The following is a 19,853-nucleotide window of genomic DNA, read 5'->3' on the forward strand; positions in this document are numbered from 1 at the left end:
CTAGGGTGTAATTTCTTCTTCTGAGTATCAGTTGACTAGAACGAAATAAAGACAGTTCTTGTGTTACTGCTTGCTTAGAATCATTTTTTTGTGTGTGTGTTTGCACACAATCAAGCCTTTGCTGGATGAGATGTTTATAGAGATGTAATGGTGTCTCTTACTCTTTGCTGAGATCCAATCTGGTTTATTTATAGACACCATTGTGAGAGGGCTACCTTGTGCAGTTCCAAAATCCTGCCACGTTAAAAGGCAGAACACCTTTTCGCTTTTGCCAACAGGAGGTCGAGAAAGAATGAACGCCTGACTGAAAATGACCTCAATGATAAATTTGTGTGCAGATTTTGACTTTTTAATGCTACAGTCTTAAACTGTTGATCAGGCTGACAAACGGTCTGATTTTATATGATCTTTTCTATCAAAAATGTTTCTGGGTTGTTGTTTTTTTTTCTGCATTTCGAAGATCAATTTATAATCATGTTACAATCCATCAGCATGATTCCATGTACCTTAATTGCTATATATTCCCCAGTCTCAAGATTTTGTACTGGAGTTTACACAGAGGTATTCAAAATCTTTAAGAAATTAAAAACATTTTAGAAAACTGCCCTCACAAAGATGTAGTATGCCATGTACAGATTGAGACAGGGCTTCTACAGGAGAAGGCATGTCTCCAATATTTCATCTTTTTTTTCAAAGTTTCTTGTCTTCAGCTGAAGTTGAAGTGCTATCCCTTGAAGCATTTTATCAGACCTCCTGTGGAGCTGCTAAAGTTTTTACACAACTTATCCACGTTTGGAACGAACTCTTCAAAAACTCACCGAGAATGTTTTGAATGTGATTTTTTTTTCAGCAGAGCTTCAAGCCCATGAGAATGCAACTGCACAACGCACAATTGCTCAGCTTTGTATGCAGTGAAGAAAATGTGTTGAAGGAACAAATGAAGCTACAAATACAATAAAAAAACAGCTGTAATTGGCCTATTTCTGCATATTAAAGGTGCATAACCACATTATTTGACTTTTTTTTTTATATTTACATCAGTAGCTCAGTCTGGTTGCATACAAAGTTTTTATGAAAGACTATCAAATCCTGCTGGTGTATTAGTTATTATTTGCCGTTTTATGCTTTATTTTCGCTCAATTTGTTAGTAGATAAAGCCCTACATGTTTATTTTTAAAAACAGAGGAAGTACAACAGTACTGCACATGCACAGCAGGGGATAAGACAAGGAAGCGGGTAACGGCTATTAGCATCTCCTAGCGAAACAATACAAAATGGTCCAAGATCCACTGAAAAGAAATGCAAAAAAAGATAGAATTCCAAGAGGGAAAACACTGCAATGTCGCTGGGAATACAGTTGGTGTTCACTGAAGAGGACACTAAACCTGCCGAGGTTCAGATGTGACCGCAGAGTTGATTGACACCAGTAAATGTTCTAATATGAGGCTCTTAAAGTTGCTGTAGATTGTTGGTCTTCGATCACGCCGAGCTGCCGCTTTATTGCAAGGCATTGCAGACCGTCAGGCTCCGTCCGGCATTATTTAATACTGTTATATTATTTTACGCAAACTGGCATTATGATAGTTCGGTTATTTTTATCTACAAATGGGACAATCAAAACATTATCAGGATGGAGGCTTGGTGTATATAACTTTATTTTATCATTATCAAACCACATTATAATGAGCATATAATGTGGTTATATACCTTCAAAGTCGACTATTATATTAAATACATGGGTCAGGCAATGTAATGCAGAAAAAGTCAAACCTTTGACTTGTAGTGCAATATCAGCCGGAGTAACAGCAGACACAGAGAGAGTGCGTTTATCGGTTGAAAATACACACATATACAGGGAGAACCCTGACAGAAAGAGAGGAGAAGACAACCCCGTGTGTGTAACTAAATGCCTCGGTCCTCGTCCTGCTGGGTCCTGCCAGAGGAAAATTCCTCTACTCTCTGCTCCGCCAACCAAGAAGAACCGCAGCACAGTGAAGCTATGCTTCTCACGTCCGTGTCTATGAGCGTGTGTCCGTCTGTACGACTTTGTGTTTGTCCACTCGGAGGCGGCGAAGTGTGACGGCCTGGTCACTCAGACCGTGGAGACATATGAAGCGAGAGCAAGCCAGCTGTTCAATTTGGCCACATGGACAGACATAATGAAAAGTGGAATACTGAAGAGAGACGGTCAACAGACGACGTGGGCTGCATATATATGTCCTCCCTTTTGTATTTGCTTTTTCTGCCCCATTAATGCCATGTTTGTTCTGTCGTTACGTACCTTGTACTTTCAAAACCACATGCAAAACCTTAGGGATGTTTGAAGGATGCCATGACTCCTGAAAAAGAATGACTTGGTGTCACCGTAATCTTTTAGGTGTTATGGATCAATACATATAATGGCAGGCTACTCCACTCTCATTTCAGCAAAGCTATCCCTTTGTAGTTTGTTTTTTTCCCCCTAAGGTTTAGAGACTGAGGGTCTTTCTCTAAAGCTGCTAGTGTCAAATTTCTTACCTTAAGAAACAAAATTAATTTTTAAGAAATGGGACGAAAGTATGTCCCAACTGTCTTTGGATCATACTTCTCCTTCATATGAAAACTTGCCTCAGGGTGTTAGACTGTCAAATCTCTGAGGCTTTTGTCCAGATTGTGTCTGTGACCCCGGGGCCAAATTTTAGCTTTTTTTTTTTTCAGTGTGATGTTGCCTGAGTTGAGAGTCTCCTCCTTTAAATTTGATGCTATGATACTTAAGTAGAGAGGGGTCGATTGCTCTTTTGGGGCGTGGGACAGTTCAGATATTGTGTTGTCTTGTCCCAGAGGGATTTCAGGATGGCTCGGGAGATGTATAGACGGATTAGGGCCTCATCTGTAGTAATCCAGGGACTACTCCGGTCTGTCATAGTGAAGAAAGACCTGAGCTAAGAAGAAAGCAAACCTTTCCATTTAGTGGTATGTCGAATTGTATACCTTCACCTATTATGATGAGGTTTGGACCATGACTGAAAGAACAGGATGGTGGATGCAGAGGCTAAAGGCACTAAAATGTCTCCTGCTGAAGTAGAGCCACTGCTCCACATCGAGAACAGTCTGCTGACCAGGATGTCTCCATGTGGAGGCTGCCTGGGCATCTCCCACTGGGCAAAGACCAAAGGGAAGACTCAAAACCCAAAGGGGAAAGTTTATATTCTTTCTGGCCTTGTAGTGCTGCAGGATCCTAAAGAATGGAGAGTTTCACTGGGAAGAAAAATGTGCAGGTTCCCTCCTGGATCCAAGCTTGGATAAATGAAACAATAAATCGATGGGGGAAAAAAAAAAGATTTTGTGTGAAAGCAGCCAGAGAGAATAATGAGCGTAACCTCTTGTTAAAAGACAAAAAAAAAACATTTATGAGTTTTTGCACTAGGCATAGCAGGCAGATTATTCAGTCTTTTATAACTTTTGCTTTATTATTCTGCTGCTTTCCAACAGCTGGGGACCTGTAGAAACTCTCTGACATCTAATTCTTTTCCCTAACATTAATTCCTTCTCTCCAAGAACTGAAAAAAATGATTGATCTTTCCTACTTATTTTTTGTGTCATGATTTATTTACTGTATAACATTTTTTTTCTCTGCTGTTGCCCTGGTTTGCATGCTGAGGACTCCTACGGCTCAGTAGGGGAGGTCCTAAATAATTTATTTCTTTAAACCAAGTCCCTTATACATTCTCTTTACCCTCATTTTGCTGGTTGACTGTCATCACTGTGCCATTCTTCTTGTGTCAGTGCGATGTCCATCTCTTGTCTCTGTTTTAATATTCTCAGAGAGTTCTCACAGGCTCTCTGCTCCGAATGCATGAAGTGTAAAAGGGAAGGAATGACAGCAGCTAAGAACAACTGTTAAAGCAGGAACAAACTGGAAACAATCTTCTGTCTTCTCCTACCTCTCCGTTTCGTTCTGTCTTTTGCTGTTCTCCTGTGCTCACTCCTTCACCTCACTAACCAACACTTGAATTGTCTCTCTTTTGTTATTTTTTTTTTCTTCTTCCCCGTCTCCTCAGATCCCAATGCGCTGGGGCAGCATGGCACCGACCATGCCTTGATTGGAGGAGTGGTGGCTGTAGTGGTCTTTGTCACCTTGTGTTTAATCATTGTTCTGGGAAGATACCTGGCCAGGCATAAAGGTAAAAGCACAAAGGACCAGACCTCAAGGCTCATTGAACCAGTGGAGCGTGCTCTACTTGTCACATATTAGACTGCAGCTCTTCTTTCTTTTCTAAGTTACAGCTGGATTAGGGCAGCATAAGTCTGGCACTCTAAGGAAATGTTATGCAAATGATTTTAATGTGAGCATTTACAGTATTATTATTAATTATTCACACCTGCTAAACGTTTCTACATTTTAAACGTGTTTATTAAATTGAGATTTTATGAAAAACGAACAGAAATCGTAAAGTGGAGGGAAAAAAATAGTTTTTCAAAAATGTCACATAAAAATCTCGAAAGTGCGGCATGCTTTTGAGTTCAGCCTCTTTATTTGATACCCATAAATCTATTCCTGAGCAACCAACTTTCTTCAGAAATCCACTTGTTAGTAAATCGAGAACATTGTTAGAGAACATTATTGAACAAACAGCAACAAATTACTAACGTAGCCTTAAGCAAGGTTATACAACAAAAGCACTGTTCAATCCATCATCTGAAAATTGAAAGCTTGACACACAGTTGCAAAACTACCAAGTCTCTAACCATTCTCCTAAATTTCCGAGCTTGGCAAAGAGAGCATTAAAAATGGAGGCAGCCAAGAAGTCCTTGGTCATTCTGAAGGTGCCATGGAGATCCACTGCACAGATGAGGGAATCTGTTGACAGGATCAACTATTAGTTGAGCAGCCTATAAATCTGGCTGCTGTAGAGGAATTGCATTGTTTAAAAAGTCAAATGAAGTCCCATTTAAAGTTGTCCATAAACCATGTGAGGGACACTGCTTATGTCAGAGGAGACCAAAACTGAAATCTTCAGTCAACATGCAAAACCATAATTAAACTAGATGATGACAGCATTGTGTTGTAGGGATGCTGGTCAGTGCTGATGGACTGAACTAAATACTGAACAATCATATTAATGGCTGCAAAACAATTGAGGCTGGATTGGATGTTCACTGTCCAGCAGGAGAACATAATAATTCAGTCTTTGGTAAACTAATGCTGAGATGCTCTCCATCTCATCTGATGGAGTTTTAGGTGTTTTACAAAGAATGGGTTAGACTTTCATTTTCTGGATGTGCAAAGCTACAGACATACCCAATAATATGTTAAGCCGTAATTACAGGGAAATCTGTTTCTACTTTTTCATTTGTAAAACAAAAACATCCAATCCAAATCTATTTATCATTCCACTTCATGGATACCTTTGCAAGAAAAAGTCAACAGATGCATTTTGTGTGTGTTTGCTTTGTCAATGTGTCACTCTATGAGTAATATAAGCTAAAGAGATAGGGAAAAAAATTATAATGTTAGACCTGTTGAACCATTTCATAAATTAGAATGGTATTCATTAATCCTAGAATATATTCATCTTAAATAGATCCAATAATTTTTAGTATGAAATTCATTAACATAGTTTTATATTGCATCAAACAGCTCTATTTTAATAATAGAACAGTAGCATAGATTTATTAAGTTTTTTCTTTGCATGAAACCAAAGCAAACTAATGAACAGATCTGTGTAATCTAATTTACTCTGAAAACAATCTGTCACACCTGGATAATACATCTAAACAGTCAGCTAAAACAAATTTTAAAAGGAGCAGTTATCTAAAGTTTAAAAGCAATGGTCAGATTTCAGCAGTAATGCTAAAACATTTGACCAGGAGCACACAGCATCGTTTCAGCATTTCAAGTCTCGTCTGTCTTCACTGAAAATAGCTTGTGTTTGTTGATGGTTTTCGGCTGTATCTGAAGAGGGCTTTACTCACATTTACCACACTATCCCAGCTTCTCATCACTCTGCCTATGAATAATGTAGCATCACTGATGTTGTCTTCACATGTGCCGTCTGCCCCAGGCAGCCAACACCATGCAGGGCGGCTCAGTATTTGTTTTCCCTGAGATGGGTTTGTTTTTTTTCCCCCCCCTTCTTCTGCAGGAACGTATTTGACGAACGAAGCCAAAGGAGCGGACGATGCGCCCGATGCCGACACAGCCATCATCAATGCTGAAGGGCACCACGCGCACGCAGAAGAAAAGAAGGAATACTTCATTTAGACTGCATAGGGAGCGGTGCAGCTCTCTCCCTTTTCCTTCAGTCCCTCTATTTCTGATAGTCTCTCTCTTTCTCGCTGTCCCCCACTTTCGTCTTCACCTGTGGCCACTGCTCCCTTTGAGTCAACACAGAGTCCACAGGCAGAGATGTTCCTCAAGCATTTTTTTTTTATCTATTATTTCCTTTGGTTCAGCATTTCTCTTTATTACATTTTTACCCTAGAATTCCTTTTCCTTTTTTGGCAGATTTAAAATCGTTTCCCAAAAGCAGCTTTGTGCCGCTGCTGAAGCTCTACCCCGTCTCGCGTTTTTTGCTAGTCTTAGTGACACGAACACCGGGAAATCTGTATCTCTGCCATGGCTGCTTCCTACATGACCTCTTGTTCACCCCCCCCCCCCCCCCCCCCCCCCACCAAGCAGACACACCACCACACGTTATATCTCATGCCCCCTCCCACACATATCTCACTTCAACACGGTGCCTAAAAATACAGACGCCATCGAACTTCTGTCAATGCCTTCATGTGTCGCCTGTCGGTAGCAATGTAATGCCCTGTAGCTCATTTCATTGCTTAGCTTACGGCTTTTGATCATACATTGCGTCTTTTTTTTAATTATTTGAACAATTTGTGCTGTTTACGCCTTACACGTGTCTGTCACACTGAATATGGTACTTTTAGATTATCCACTGCTCCCGACGCCCCCATCCCCTCTAAATAAACTTGTAATTAAGCAGTGGACCCTTTGTAAGATAAGACGAAGGTTTTTTTTTGTGTAACACTGTAGCAAGGTTTGTCAGATAAGTGTATAATATGATTTTCACTATTAGGGTAGGAGTGATAAAGGGTAGTGCAGTGTTGTTTAGAGCAAAGAACCCACCAAAAATATACGAAGAGTGCGTAGATGAAGCTTTTTTGCTAAATCTGCTGGCCCTGTGTACTTTACTCTGCACATCCCTGCGCCATGCAGTCAGCAGTTTGATAAAATGTTTTAAACGCTATCTGGACAGCATACAGCAGTGTGTGTTTTTACATTAATGGTTCGGATGTACAGGAAGAAATCTCCACGTCTTAAAATCTGTAAAAAAAATTGTATTGAAATTCTTTTAACTATTCACATTTTAATAATTTACTTTACGTTCATGTCACAATAAAGTCATGTTACAGCTTAAGGACCTCATGAAATATACAGAGAACCATTTAATGTTTCTGTAAGAACAAAATGAGAACAGTGACGGTATGTTTAGGCAGTCCAGTGTTGAACATTTTAGACATCTTTTTTTTTTTTTGTACTTTTGATCAATGCCTCATTAGTTTGAGGTGCAGGTAGCTTTAAGACGTTACAGGTCTACACGTAAAAATGACTTGTAACAAATAATTTATTGTCAGTTCATATATATATATCAAACAGTACAAGTTACCTAGACATGCCTTTTCAGGAGTCTCTGTACATTTGCCTGTGTTCAGTTTCCATGGTAAATAGCTGTAGTGTTGGCTGTCACTCAGTAGTAGTCTCCACCACTTCCAATACAGCTTTGGGTTTCAGCTAAAATATTCCTAACAGCACCAGGCTAGAGGTGCTGCTGTAGATCCAAGACCCTTAGCATCAGCGCAGTAAGATGCCCACTAGCTTGGTTGCTCATCCAACTGGATTAAAATATGTGACTATAACGTCGGTCAAAAACAAAAACAGCAGTTTTTCAACTGCAGTGGTAAAATAATCTATACCGTTATCCAGGAGACAAAGAGTTGCAGCAAAAAGCAGTTATGCGTCAGTCTTCAAACGCATCATTTTCTTGCGTCCTCATTCTTTCAATGAGGTCAGCTAGCTGCCTCTTCAGCAGTTGGCCTTGCAGCTTCACCGTATCAAGCTTTCTTTTATCGTACACGCATCCTCAAAGGTTATCCTTAACGAAAAATGAAACAAAAAATATTGAACCAAAGCGCACGGAAGCCCTAAAGTAAACCTACTTGTCCTTGAACAAAAGAGACTGGTGCAGAACTGAGCGCACCCATTATTTGATTGGTGAAATTCAGTCATCACTTTATACCGTCAATAACTGATAGTAATTTTCAGACTGCCACTTTTTTGTTTTTTCTTTCACTAGTTTTTGAGGAGCAAATTTAAATTGCTGTTTCCAACTAGTACAAAGTTTCCAACTTTTTTTTTCCATTTACTCAGTCACAGTTCCATTTCATGAGGTCTTCAAGTGAACAAAATTAAATCAGAGAGAAATGCTCAGAGTGCTGGGTCATAGATCTGCATGGGCCCCATTTCCAAAAACTGGAGACAAACAGAGAAGCACAAAATTTGACAGAAGGAGTTACTGTGTTCCTTTGCCAACAACTAAATTGCCTTGGGAATGGTTCTTTTAATCTAAAAGGTAGAGGAAAGATGAAAAAGCTGCAGTGCATCTTTTTGAAAATGTAAGCTAAGTAATTTTTTATATTAAAAAAGTCTAATATTGTTGGTTTAAATTGTATCCCGCTCCATGTTAGATATATTGTGTCTGCTAAAATGTGGTTGACTGTAAAAAAAAAAAAAAGAAATTGCTGTTAAATTCTGGACTCCTGTATTCCTTCGAATTTGTATATTTGCCAGCTTCCCTATTTAATTTCATTTATAAGAAGACTTTATAAAAATTGTGTTTTGTTTTTGTGCAAAGCATGTACATAATGTGGAAAAACAACACGTTGGTACTACACATTAGCATGAGTTTTGTTCTTTATTTTTACATCTAATTTATTTAAACTGAAGTTACTGAGCAGAGAATCACAACAGAAAGACATTAAACTTGAACATTTTATTTGACCTGTTTAGATGCTGAGAGTCTGCTGGATGAAAATATGACAATAAACACATAAAGTTGAACGTTAATTCAGGTACATTTGGGCATAAATTGATGTAAGCAGGCTATTTATCTCTGAAAGAAATTCTAGAATTGCTTTTATATGCAATGCCCAAAATGGGAATTACACTATTATTTAAGAAGATCATGAAGAAAGGCATACTAATACAGCAAGATTTTTTTTATTATTTCATGTTGGTGGCAAAAAAAAAAAGAAAAGAAACTCACCAGCTTCTTTATTAGGTATCGTCAGAGAGAGTTGTGTGCAGAAAAAAAGATTTCATTGATGTCAGAGCTTAGAAAAGAATGAACAGACCAGCTTGATATGATAGACAGGCAACAGTAGACCAAATAAATACCCGTAACTAAAAGGGAACGGGGATTGCCTCCTCTGAACACACGTCAAATTTCAAACTTAGAGCAGATGAGCTACAGCAGCAGAATACCACCCTGGGTGCCCCTCCTGTTAGCTAAGAGCTCTAAACTGAAGTTACAAACCACAGATTTACCAAAGGCGGACTACAGGAGAACAGTTCAGGATGGTCGTGTAATGGTGTGCAGGGATAGTTCTATGGCACATTGTACACATCTTACAAACTGGGCATCATTTAAATGCCAGAACCCTTCATGTTGCAGTGTGCCCATCTTCTGATGCTCACTTCCAGCGTAATAATGCACCATGCTACAAAGCTCAGATCATCCAGCTGTTTTTTTTTTTTTTCTTTACATGAGTTTATTGTACTCTAGTGGCCTTAACAGTGTTCAGATCTCAGTCCAACACTGCGTCTTTGGGATGTGGTGGAACAGGGGATTCGCATTATCGATGTACAGCCAACAAACCTGTTGCATCTTGGTTCTATTAGGTCAATTTGGACCAAAACGTCTAACGAATGTTTCAAAAACGTCATTCAGTCCGCCACAAAGAAAGAATGAAGCTCTGAAGGCAAAGGGGGGGGGGGGTCCTATCCTGTAGTGGCAATGTGTACCTAATAAAGTGGTTGGTGAGTGTATATGAGGTATCAGTGGTGAAACGTAGTAAATTTCTGTTTCTTTTCAGACATAATTTCTATTTTTTTTTTTTTTTGTATAGGTTTAAAGAAATTTGGCTTACTTGGCCTCCTGTAAAAGTGTGATAAACACCAACAGCACTAATCTGTGTGGACATAAATTATCACCAAGGGCAATAAAAAGTGGGCCCAGCTGTCTCCAGTTTGGTGGCCAGTTTACAACATTATGCAAATAAGGCTGGATGGCAAAGGTCTCGCTCTGTGCGGCCAAACTGATCATAACTGGAGTGAATCACATGTTAGGATCCTTAAGGTCAATATCAGTGTAACTTTGGCTTTTCACAATGTATGTATGATTACATATCTTTTACTCACTGTTATCACAATTTTCCATGATTTACACTTTTGTGCACTTCAACTTTCACCACACTATTAACGGATTTAGCTTGTTTTTAAAAGGCCTTGCCTTTATCAATCACATGTGTGCAGAAGCAATTGTCACAATATAATTGTAACTTATCAGTCTTAAATGACGGACGGTAACAGTTGCATTTTCTGTTGCATTTCATCTGTGTGTCCATCTTAGAAATGAGAAGGGTTAGGATGTGATATTTAACGAAAGGTCTGCAGTGATGAGTTGGTGTTGGCGTTCCAAATGAAAAGGTGCCATTTACTGAATTATGCACTCTGACCATTACAATTTGATGGAGATTTCTTAGTAACTGTTTAAATGTGTGTTTTTTTCTCTCTTTTGAAAATAACTGTAAATATCTGGTTTGAAATGAAAGTACTGAGTTGATTTATTGCAATGGCTTTTTATAATCATTAGACCAAACTTAAATCAATGTGTTCAATTTTTTTTATTTAATTTTTTTTTTTAACAGCTTATCTCATGCTACCATGCACAACTTTTAATATCCATACACCAATGTACAGATTCAATTGTAGCTGTTCTTTTTCTTCATTTTTAGTGATGGTTAAAGAAACTAAGCTTTAAAAAAAAAACTAATTCCCAATTTTTGTGTCGGGTGTGGTAGCAGGATCACGGGCTTGAAACTTTATCATTAAAAGCACTAACATACTGCTATTGCAATGCCATTTTCTTTAAGCGGCAGTCAATTTTTTTTTCCCCTCTAATTTCCTGGCTCATGACAAACCCTTTTTCTTTTGCTGAAGGTGTGACTAGTGTGGGTGAGGTTGTGCATTTATGCAGATTAAGCAGCACAATACTGGCAGCAATTTTGGCAGGAAATTGCTTGCAATTTTATGACCAATTTTCACGTTGGCTACACACCACTGCAAATTTGCTAAAAACACCCTTTTCCCTCTTTTGCTACAGGTCAGGTTGTCTATGCCTGACAGATTTACAGCCAGGTGCAAATAAACTGTTTGCCTGAAGTTAAATAATTAGATGAGCTATCCCAGCACTATTTTATCTACTTGTTTAGAATTATCAGTCAAATAATCAAACATGGAGTAAAATAACATGTGGGTTTGTGAAATAAACCAGAAAAGATTAGGTTTCTCTCATTAAAAGAGCTGCTGCAGATGGTAAATGTGTATATTATTGTGTAATAAGCTAAAATGATGTAATCAGGAAAAATTGTGTCTTGTAAAGAAAATTCATCTAAAAAAAACTGGACATTATAATTAAATGAGCAAGGTTTTTAATGTTTACCTGTCCCCTTATTTTGCACATTTGCTTCTTTTATACATCAGAGGTGAGCTGATGTGTCTTTTAAGCATGCTTAAAGGGATAGTTTGGATTTTCTGAAGTGATGTTAATTTATGTTACTATCAGTAATAGTCCCTGTATCTATAGTGATAGATGTCAGTATAATGTGACTCAAAGATGACTCAAATTGAAAAATCTTGTTTTCATCCATGAGATGCCATTATATATTAGTTGATTTTAAAGGTATAGCGTAATAATAAGTAATAGGTAAGTAAGTAATCAACTACTTACTTATTACTTACTATTACTGTATCCTGTGAGCTTCTGTTTCAGCCGTTAATAGTAGCAATGCTGCCTTCACAGTATAGTTTGAAAATAGCTGAAAGTTGCAAGAAGCAAACCGTCTTACAAGTTTATGAGAAGAAGAGAAAGGCCTCTGAAAAAAATAAAGCAAGCGCATATTCAGGAGATTCTTTCCCACAATCCTCGGGAGGAGCAGAAGAGCTGGTGGGATGGTCTTGCACGGGTGCGGTTATTCCAAAGCAGCGGCCGTTTCTTACCTACATTTCCAGGAAAAATCATCCACTTAGTATCTGTATTTTCACAGGAGACCGTTAACAAGTGTGTGTCTGTTTTATCAGCAGAATAGCTTCCCTCTTGCTACCCTGCATTCACACTGGTTGCCGTCTGTATCAATCCGCCAAGAGTGGGGATAATTATTGGACAGAGAGAGAGGTTTCAATTAGTATGTTCCTGTGATTTCCAGATCTCAAAGCTATTTGGAAATTATCACTACTAACTGGAAATCAACCGATCCTAAGTCCTGAGCGTCGTAATGCAGTTGACGACGACAGCTGAAGTTATTTTAAATTTGTCAAATGAGTAAAAGGTGAGAGGTCCAGCTGACTAGCCATTAGCTTTCCTTTGCAACACAGAGAGAAGGCATCTGCCTTGTTTTCGACAAGGATGCCTTCCATCAGTGTTGTCAGCTACAGGTAAGGGTACTAACACTGATGACATTTTTACTGAACCTCACTTCAGAAAATATGAACTATCCCTTTAAAACTGCTCCTGGAGCAAACCTGATGACGTTTTCTTTCTCAAAGTCCCCATTCTTTCGTACATTTGACTTTGAAGCAGTAGGCCTGTTCATAGTAATGAAGAAATTTCACCAAGTCACTAAAGGTTGATGTGAAAATGACATTGGTTGTGGCTTAGAGGCTGGTCGTTTTGTTTGGTTCTGATTTTTCTGTTTACTATAACTTGGGTTTTCATTTTGATGCCATTCCTCTGTCCTGTCTATGCTCTCCTGGCTCTCCACATGCCTTTGCTGTACAGTTTAGCTTCATTGTAACTCTTTGTTCCCCCTGAAATCATCACACTAACATCAATCAGCCCAGTTTCTACATTGTCACACTGATGACAACGTGTGACACAATCGCATGTAGTAATGTGCTGTTATTATTTTTATCTGTTTTTTTTTTTCTTTTGCATCTCAGGAATATATTTCATTTGGGATTTCTTTTTTTTTTTTTCCTTTTTGGTGGTTTCCTGTTTTAAAATGGGGACTTGTGAGCACTTATCACTCTACTGGTCCCTGTATGCTTACACCATGTATTTGTTCAGTTTAAAATTACCACGATGTTAATAAAATTATTCAGTGATTCTTCAGTAATTCTGTCATCTTGCTGTCATTGAAAACATTTCCAGCTTCTTAACCTTTTCATTACTTTGAATACTGCAATTTAGAAATATGATGAAAATAATCAGAAATTCCATGAATCATGTTACATTTGTTTTTGTTTTCGGAATCTAGTTCCATTTAAGGTACGAAAGCAATTTAATGCTCCATAAGTCCATTCTTTTTCCATGTGTCGCTACAAACCGGTTTATCCAACATAGATCAATCAAGTCATTGATTAGGGCAAAACATTTTAGTGCAGCATCTTATCCTCCAAATGTTGTACTTTAATTCAAGCTTTACAGAAAAAGCTTCATTTGCTATTTAGCCTCATAATGGAAGAGTTTTTCTTTAACTTTCTTTAATATTCAGTTTAAAAGTTTGTTTGTTGTAAAAATATGTGATGATTCCGTGTCCAAGTCATTATTCACCACTTAACTCTCTCAAGTTTTCTTGATATGGTAAAGAAGCTCTGATGATGCACTGCAGCTATTTATGCTTTGGAAACATTTGAATTGTACTCATGAGGAGCCCTACACACACACACACACACACACACACACACACACACACAAACAAACAATTCTCAGAAACACTTCGTTAAAATCAGAGAAATAATTCATGCTGTGTTTCTGCTGCGTATCTGGGCTCTGCTGTCCTGGTGTGTTGCCATTGAGTTTGTCATGAACATTTTCTTTTGACATTGTGGGTTCTGGCTATATTTGTAGACCATACAACAACACTCCTGTGAAAACAGCTTTACCTGAAACAAGCAGAATATAAAGGCAATTAAATGGTCTGAGGAAATTAGCCATGTACTGGAAAATACTGAATAGGGGCTGTGTAATAGGGCTTCTGTTAGAGTAACAATAAAAATAAGCTATTGCTTTTACATACATTTACAAATACACCAAATATCCAATTATTACACAGTTGTTTGACATATAAATACTGTTGCAGTAAACTGCCGTACAAAGTATCAAACAGGAGAAACAAATATTCTTAGGTGTGAGTGGGTATGAGTTTTACTGAAAGCTGTTGGCCAGACATCTCAGATCATTTTGGTTGTGCTGTTTTTAGTTAATGAAGATAAATGTTCAACATGCACTTGCATCTGTTGACATCACCTAAGGGACTCTCTGTATTTTTTTCATTTTTTACTTCTATATTTATATTTTTGTATACTCTACAGCTGCAGAAAAATGTTTGAGCCAGCTATGAGAACACTGAGTGGCGCTTCAGAACATTTGACCCCAATAAACACATGAAAACAATTATCAAATAGCTAACAGGCAGACTCAAATGGCCAGATTTTGATATCAAAATTCTTAGAAAATGATGTGACTGGGCAATGTGTACTCCAACTAATTGAGATTAGACATTTATTTAGGAGCATATACACATTTTACAAATCTGCAATGTTAAGGTAAATTTCAGAAGAAGATCATTATCACTGCTTGGTTCAGTTTTACCATCTATCATACAGTATACCATAACAATATGCTGGTGAAGATTCTCAGTCATCCAGGTTGTGATCAATCCAAAAAAAAAAAAAGGTTAAAAAAATATAAAAACTGGACTTTTATTCTGAAGCTTAAGACGTTTCACTTCTCAATTCAAAATGTCTGCAGCAGAGTGGAGTTCCAAGCTTTATAGACCTGCTGGTGAGGCCTCATTAGAGTTTAGATTCACAACTGCTCGCCCCTCACAAAGGAGAGTCGTTAGGCTCGTTTGCCTGGCTCACAGGAGAAATGTTGTAAACATGCATGTGTCAATCAGGGTGAAACTTAGCATGAATCAAACCTATCGCTGTGTTGTAAGTTTTTGAAAGTTCAAACCTGAGCCCTCCTCCTCTGTCTAAGGGTGATTTTTCTCGCTTTATGTAAATGGCTTCCTTCACCCCTCTCTCAAATCAGAGTAGACTGATGGTATTTGTGGTATTCTGAGTTAAACTGTGGCTCAAACATGTATCGCTGAACAAATTGTAAATCAAATTCTTTTGAACTCAAGCCACAATCTGTCAAAAGTCACATATGCCTCTTTTGACATCAGTTAATTTTCAATTCAGATTTATTTATATAGCACCAATTCACAAAACATTATCTCAGACCATTTTACAAAGTCAGTTTTATCGAACCATGGAGACAGATTGGTTATCAACCCAAAGACACACACAGCAAAAATTTGCCATTTTCACAATTGGTGCACTGTGGGAAAACGGGGTAGTTTGTCATATCTTGCTGTGGAAATCAATACTTTCCACTAGGGTTTTTCTTGTCTGTGTACATTTGTTAGTGAAATAAAACTCATTTATTTTTAAGTGAAGAATAAAGAAATGTCCCTTACAAGATCCTAAATACCGTTACATGCAACTTCATATGAACGAGACATGAATCTTTAACAAAGTCAAAATACAAAAAAAGTCCATAAAATCTGAGTATAACCTTGTGCATGTTTAAAGCACAAAAATGTTCGAAAATCTAATTACACTAAACCGAAATGTTTTGATAAAATAAACATTTTTGAAGAAAAAAATCCATTGTGCTTGATCAGATTCAGTTTGTTGATTTAAGGTGACTTCATCTGATGGTGGCAAAGGGTGTTAAATCCTCGCAATCATTAAGAGAGTGAAGAATGTTCTCACATTTTTTGAGTATTGAACACATAAAAAACAGATGTAAGCATATAAAGGGATGAACGTGAGAAAGTGAGGATGCACCCTAGCTTGAAACACAGAGGGAAGTGCCATCCAGCATTTTCAGGGAGCCAAAGGATGATGACTGAGAGGGAGAATTAGGTAATAGCAATAAGATGTCATGTTAGATTGAAGAAAGCAGCTGCAATCAGCCCATCTGTCAGGAATAAATGTAGCCTGGAGAGGGTTGTAGTTTTGCAGCTGGAGTATGATTCCTCCACTGATGGGAGGGGAGGGGGGGGTCAGTGAAAAACTCTATTACCTCTCAATCAATTGAGCAAGTTTCTTGAACTGGGGCAGTCAGATCAGGAAAGACTGCAGAACAAGAAAAAGAAATGCTTTTCATGCAAACTGGCTTTTGCATGAAAGATTTTCACCCACAAATTTAAGCGGCTGTTGGTTGCACAACTTGCCTGAACAAATTTTCCCTGGAGAAAATTATGCTGAACTTGTCTAAATAGGCAGAAAATTGTATATGTTGTTGTGCCTCAGCCATGAGGAATATAAATATAAGACTGTAATCTAACAGCCACGAGAAATAGGAGACTGTTGAACCCTCCTAGGACTGCCGTCAGAGCAGGACATCTTCTGAGATCCTACAAAGCCTTTGTCCCAATCAAAATCAACCTGTTTTCCCGTGAAACCCACCATAATGTTCACACCAGCTGCACTGCTCTGTTTACAGGCCAAAACGAACAAACATTTTTTGCAAACCGGAACCAGAGCTAAGTATAGTCTGCTTTCTGTGAAATCAGACATTGGACACCACAGAAACAGAACAGGCTGCCACTGATCTTTCCCTCAGCTTTTGCAGGAAAAGCTGACCCAGGATTAAGTGAAGCCGCTTTCTACAGCTGAAAGCAGCCGAGAACCACAGCCCCTGCAAGCCATGCCGTTTCCCGCCAAGCACCTACAGAGCACTGCTGATCCGTCGTGTTACAGTTGTCATAGGCGCGATAGGAGGACAGCGGCAAGTGCAGCCACACCAGATAAAACCCCCTCTCGCCACCACCAGCCAGATCCATACTTAACAACTTGTCACCATTGAACGTCACCAGAATGGGACACATTAAAGGATGAGGTCTAGCAGAGAAAACGGGGAAAGTTCGTTTGGGATGTGTTTAGCAAATGTCAACTGTTTGCTTCATGGCATCTTAATTTGAAGAAACTCTAAACAAAACAAGTTTTAATTCCCTGGTACTTTAAGATATTGCTGAGCTTTTTCTCTCAATTTTGGATACTGTTTCTGTCAATAAATATACAAAACCAAATAAAAACAGGCTTTTCTGAAAGCTTTTTAACCATTGTTTTTTAGTTGAGAGCAGAAAGGCCCAAGATTCATTTAAACGAGCATAATAAATCTCTTTTGATAGAATGTTGTTAAAAATGACTTAACATGGTAAATGTTGACTGCATGATCCACCTTTAAATGATCGCGGTAAATATACAGTTTGAAAACAAGCAGCCTATTTAAGCATTACTGCCTTGTTGTTGCGACTTAAGTGACAAGGACATAAATCAGCTCAGAAAAAAACACTGATTGTTGCAGCTACTTGCCACGGTAAACAAAAGACTGCTTCAGAGTGAAGTATAGCCCTCCTCTTGGTCGCCGACAAGGTAAAAAATGTCCGTCTATGAAGTCATGACAAAACGCTTTCAACCAAAAATAATGAATGGAATTGGTTTCATATTAAAGCAGCTAATTTACCATGCTTTTAAAAAAATAGTCAGACACCTTGAACTGCCTCACAGTTTGTCGCATTACAACCACAAACGTCATTGTTTTTTTGTTGTTGTTGTTGTTTTGTGTGACAAGCCAACAAAAAGTACCGAAGGAATTGTGAGGCAGAAATAAAACGAAGCAAGATTTTCGATTTCACAAATCAGAAACAGAAGTGTGGCATGCTTTTCTGTTCAGCTCCCATTACTTTTATACCCCTAAATAAGCTACATGCCATGTAGTGGACACAAACAAAGAAGAAGGTGCTCTGGTAACACAAGACCAAAACTGAACTCTTTGAACTACATCCCAAACAGTGTGTGCGTTGAAAAACTAAAACTGCACTTTGCTATGTGCACAACATCCCTGCGGTAAAACATTGTGTTGGCAGGAACATGCTTTGGAGATGCTTTTCTTCAGCATTGGCAGCAGGGAGACCTATAAACAGAGATAAAATGGTGTTGAAGCAAATTCATGTTAGAATGTCCCAGTCAAAGTCAAAACATTGACTTAAGAATATGTGGCAAGACTTGAACGTTGCTGTTCAGATACTTTCTATCCAATCTGATTGACCTTGAATTATTCTGCAAAGGACTTTTTTTGGTCTGCTGATGTGCAAAGCTGCCCCAAACACAGATCAGCCTTTTTTACATACTGTGAATAGTTTTCACTTCAGTGGTATGCACACCTTTGAGTTGGCCTGTAGAATTGCAATAACATATATCAAAGCTTGTGGTTGTAATTTGACAATATTTGACAAATTTCAAGGGATGTGAATATATTTTACAGAGGACTGTAAACTGAACAGAAAGAGAATTTTATTAGAACAGGACATTGACCCAAGAAGACATGGTTCTGCTGGAAAATTGATGTACATCTGATTGTTTATTTCTACTTCTAAAGACTGTTGAGCATGGAGCTTAAGATGATTTGTGGCACCACACACAGCTCTAACTGGGAGTCACTTTCTGATCAAGTCACAGCCCCCTGCCTCACACCTGTTCAGCGATGCCTGGGAGCTGGATTCATGGTGAAGGGAGCAGACGCTCCATATGCAAATCCATATGTGAAGAAAATCTACTCTTCCCAGAGCTCTCTGTCAGAGCCACTTTTCTGTTTATGCATCTATGATGTCAAGCCTTTGCTGTAATGCTTCCTTTGCTTCATCAGGTGTGTTTAACACACTCTTGTTGTTTTTCCCTCTTTCTTTCCTCCCTCTACCACGGAATCTGGTCCAGCAAGATCTCCATTTACCTTGCAGGTACATTCCCTTTGGAGGCTGAGAGAAGGGATGCTCACTGGCTTTGATGTTTGGTAAATGTGCTGACCATGTGTGTCTGCATCCTCACCCATTTATGGCTCACGTACGCACACTGTGACCTGTCTGCTCTTCTCCAAGATGCCAACAGCTAGAGAGAAAAAAAAAACACTTTGATGTATACTAACTTTACTCTGAGAGGACTTCGTTTTGACTTAAGAAGCTCAATACAAAGTCTAGACTAGTTTCTTTTAGGGGAAGTTTTTATATTATGAACACTGTAATGTTTGGTGTCTGCAAAGAGGAAATGCGTGGAAAAATATTAAGGGTAAGATTTTAAACTTGGAGGAATTGTAACCATATAACTCTGTAACAAGAGGAACAAGTTATTTACCTCTTGATGTTTATTTTATATTATATTCAAAACACTAAATACATCTGTAACAACCAATCTTCTCACTGTTCAAAAATCAAAAAGAGTTAAATCTGATATTTTGGGAACATATCCAGTTAACTCTTCTAAACAGGATTATCTATGGTATGGAAACAATATGTTCATACATACAGTATATGCACCCAATACAAACACCTATGTAATCCATGGGTTCCCAAGAGTAGATACATATGTTTTATATATTCATATATATTGATATATAGATAGATAGATATAGATGTGTGTGTATATGTATATCATTTATCGGATGACACTACCCTGGCTTAAAGCTAGT

At 38.3% G+C, this 19,853-nt stretch overlaps 1 protein-coding gene across 3 annotated transcripts in view; it reads left to right on the forward strand.

The window, feature by feature from the left end:
- Positions 1–13,446, forward strand: part of cadm2a (cell adhesion molecule 2a) — a 309,827-nt gene extending 296,381 nt beyond the window's left edge. For all 3 annotated transcript variants that reach the window (XM_036143084.1, XM_036143085.1, XM_021312184.2), the window contains 2 exons: positions 4,041–4,163; positions 6,126–13,446. In XM_036143084.1, the coding sequence (XP_035998977.1) occupies positions 4,041–4,163; positions 6,126–6,244 (242 nt within the window). In that variant the 3' untranslated portion in view covers positions 6,245–13,446. The remainder of the gene's footprint in view (positions 1–4,040; positions 4,164–6,125) is intronic.
- Positions 13,447–19,853: the final 6,407 nt, after the last annotated feature.

The sequence above is a fragment of the Fundulus heteroclitus genome, chromosome 11 (assembly GCF_011125445.2).
Source record: "Fundulus heteroclitus isolate FHET01 chromosome 11, MU-UCD_Fhet_4.1, whole genome shotgun sequence".
NCBI lineage: Eukaryota > Metazoa > Chordata > Actinopteri > Cyprinodontiformes > Fundulidae > Fundulus > Fundulus heteroclitus.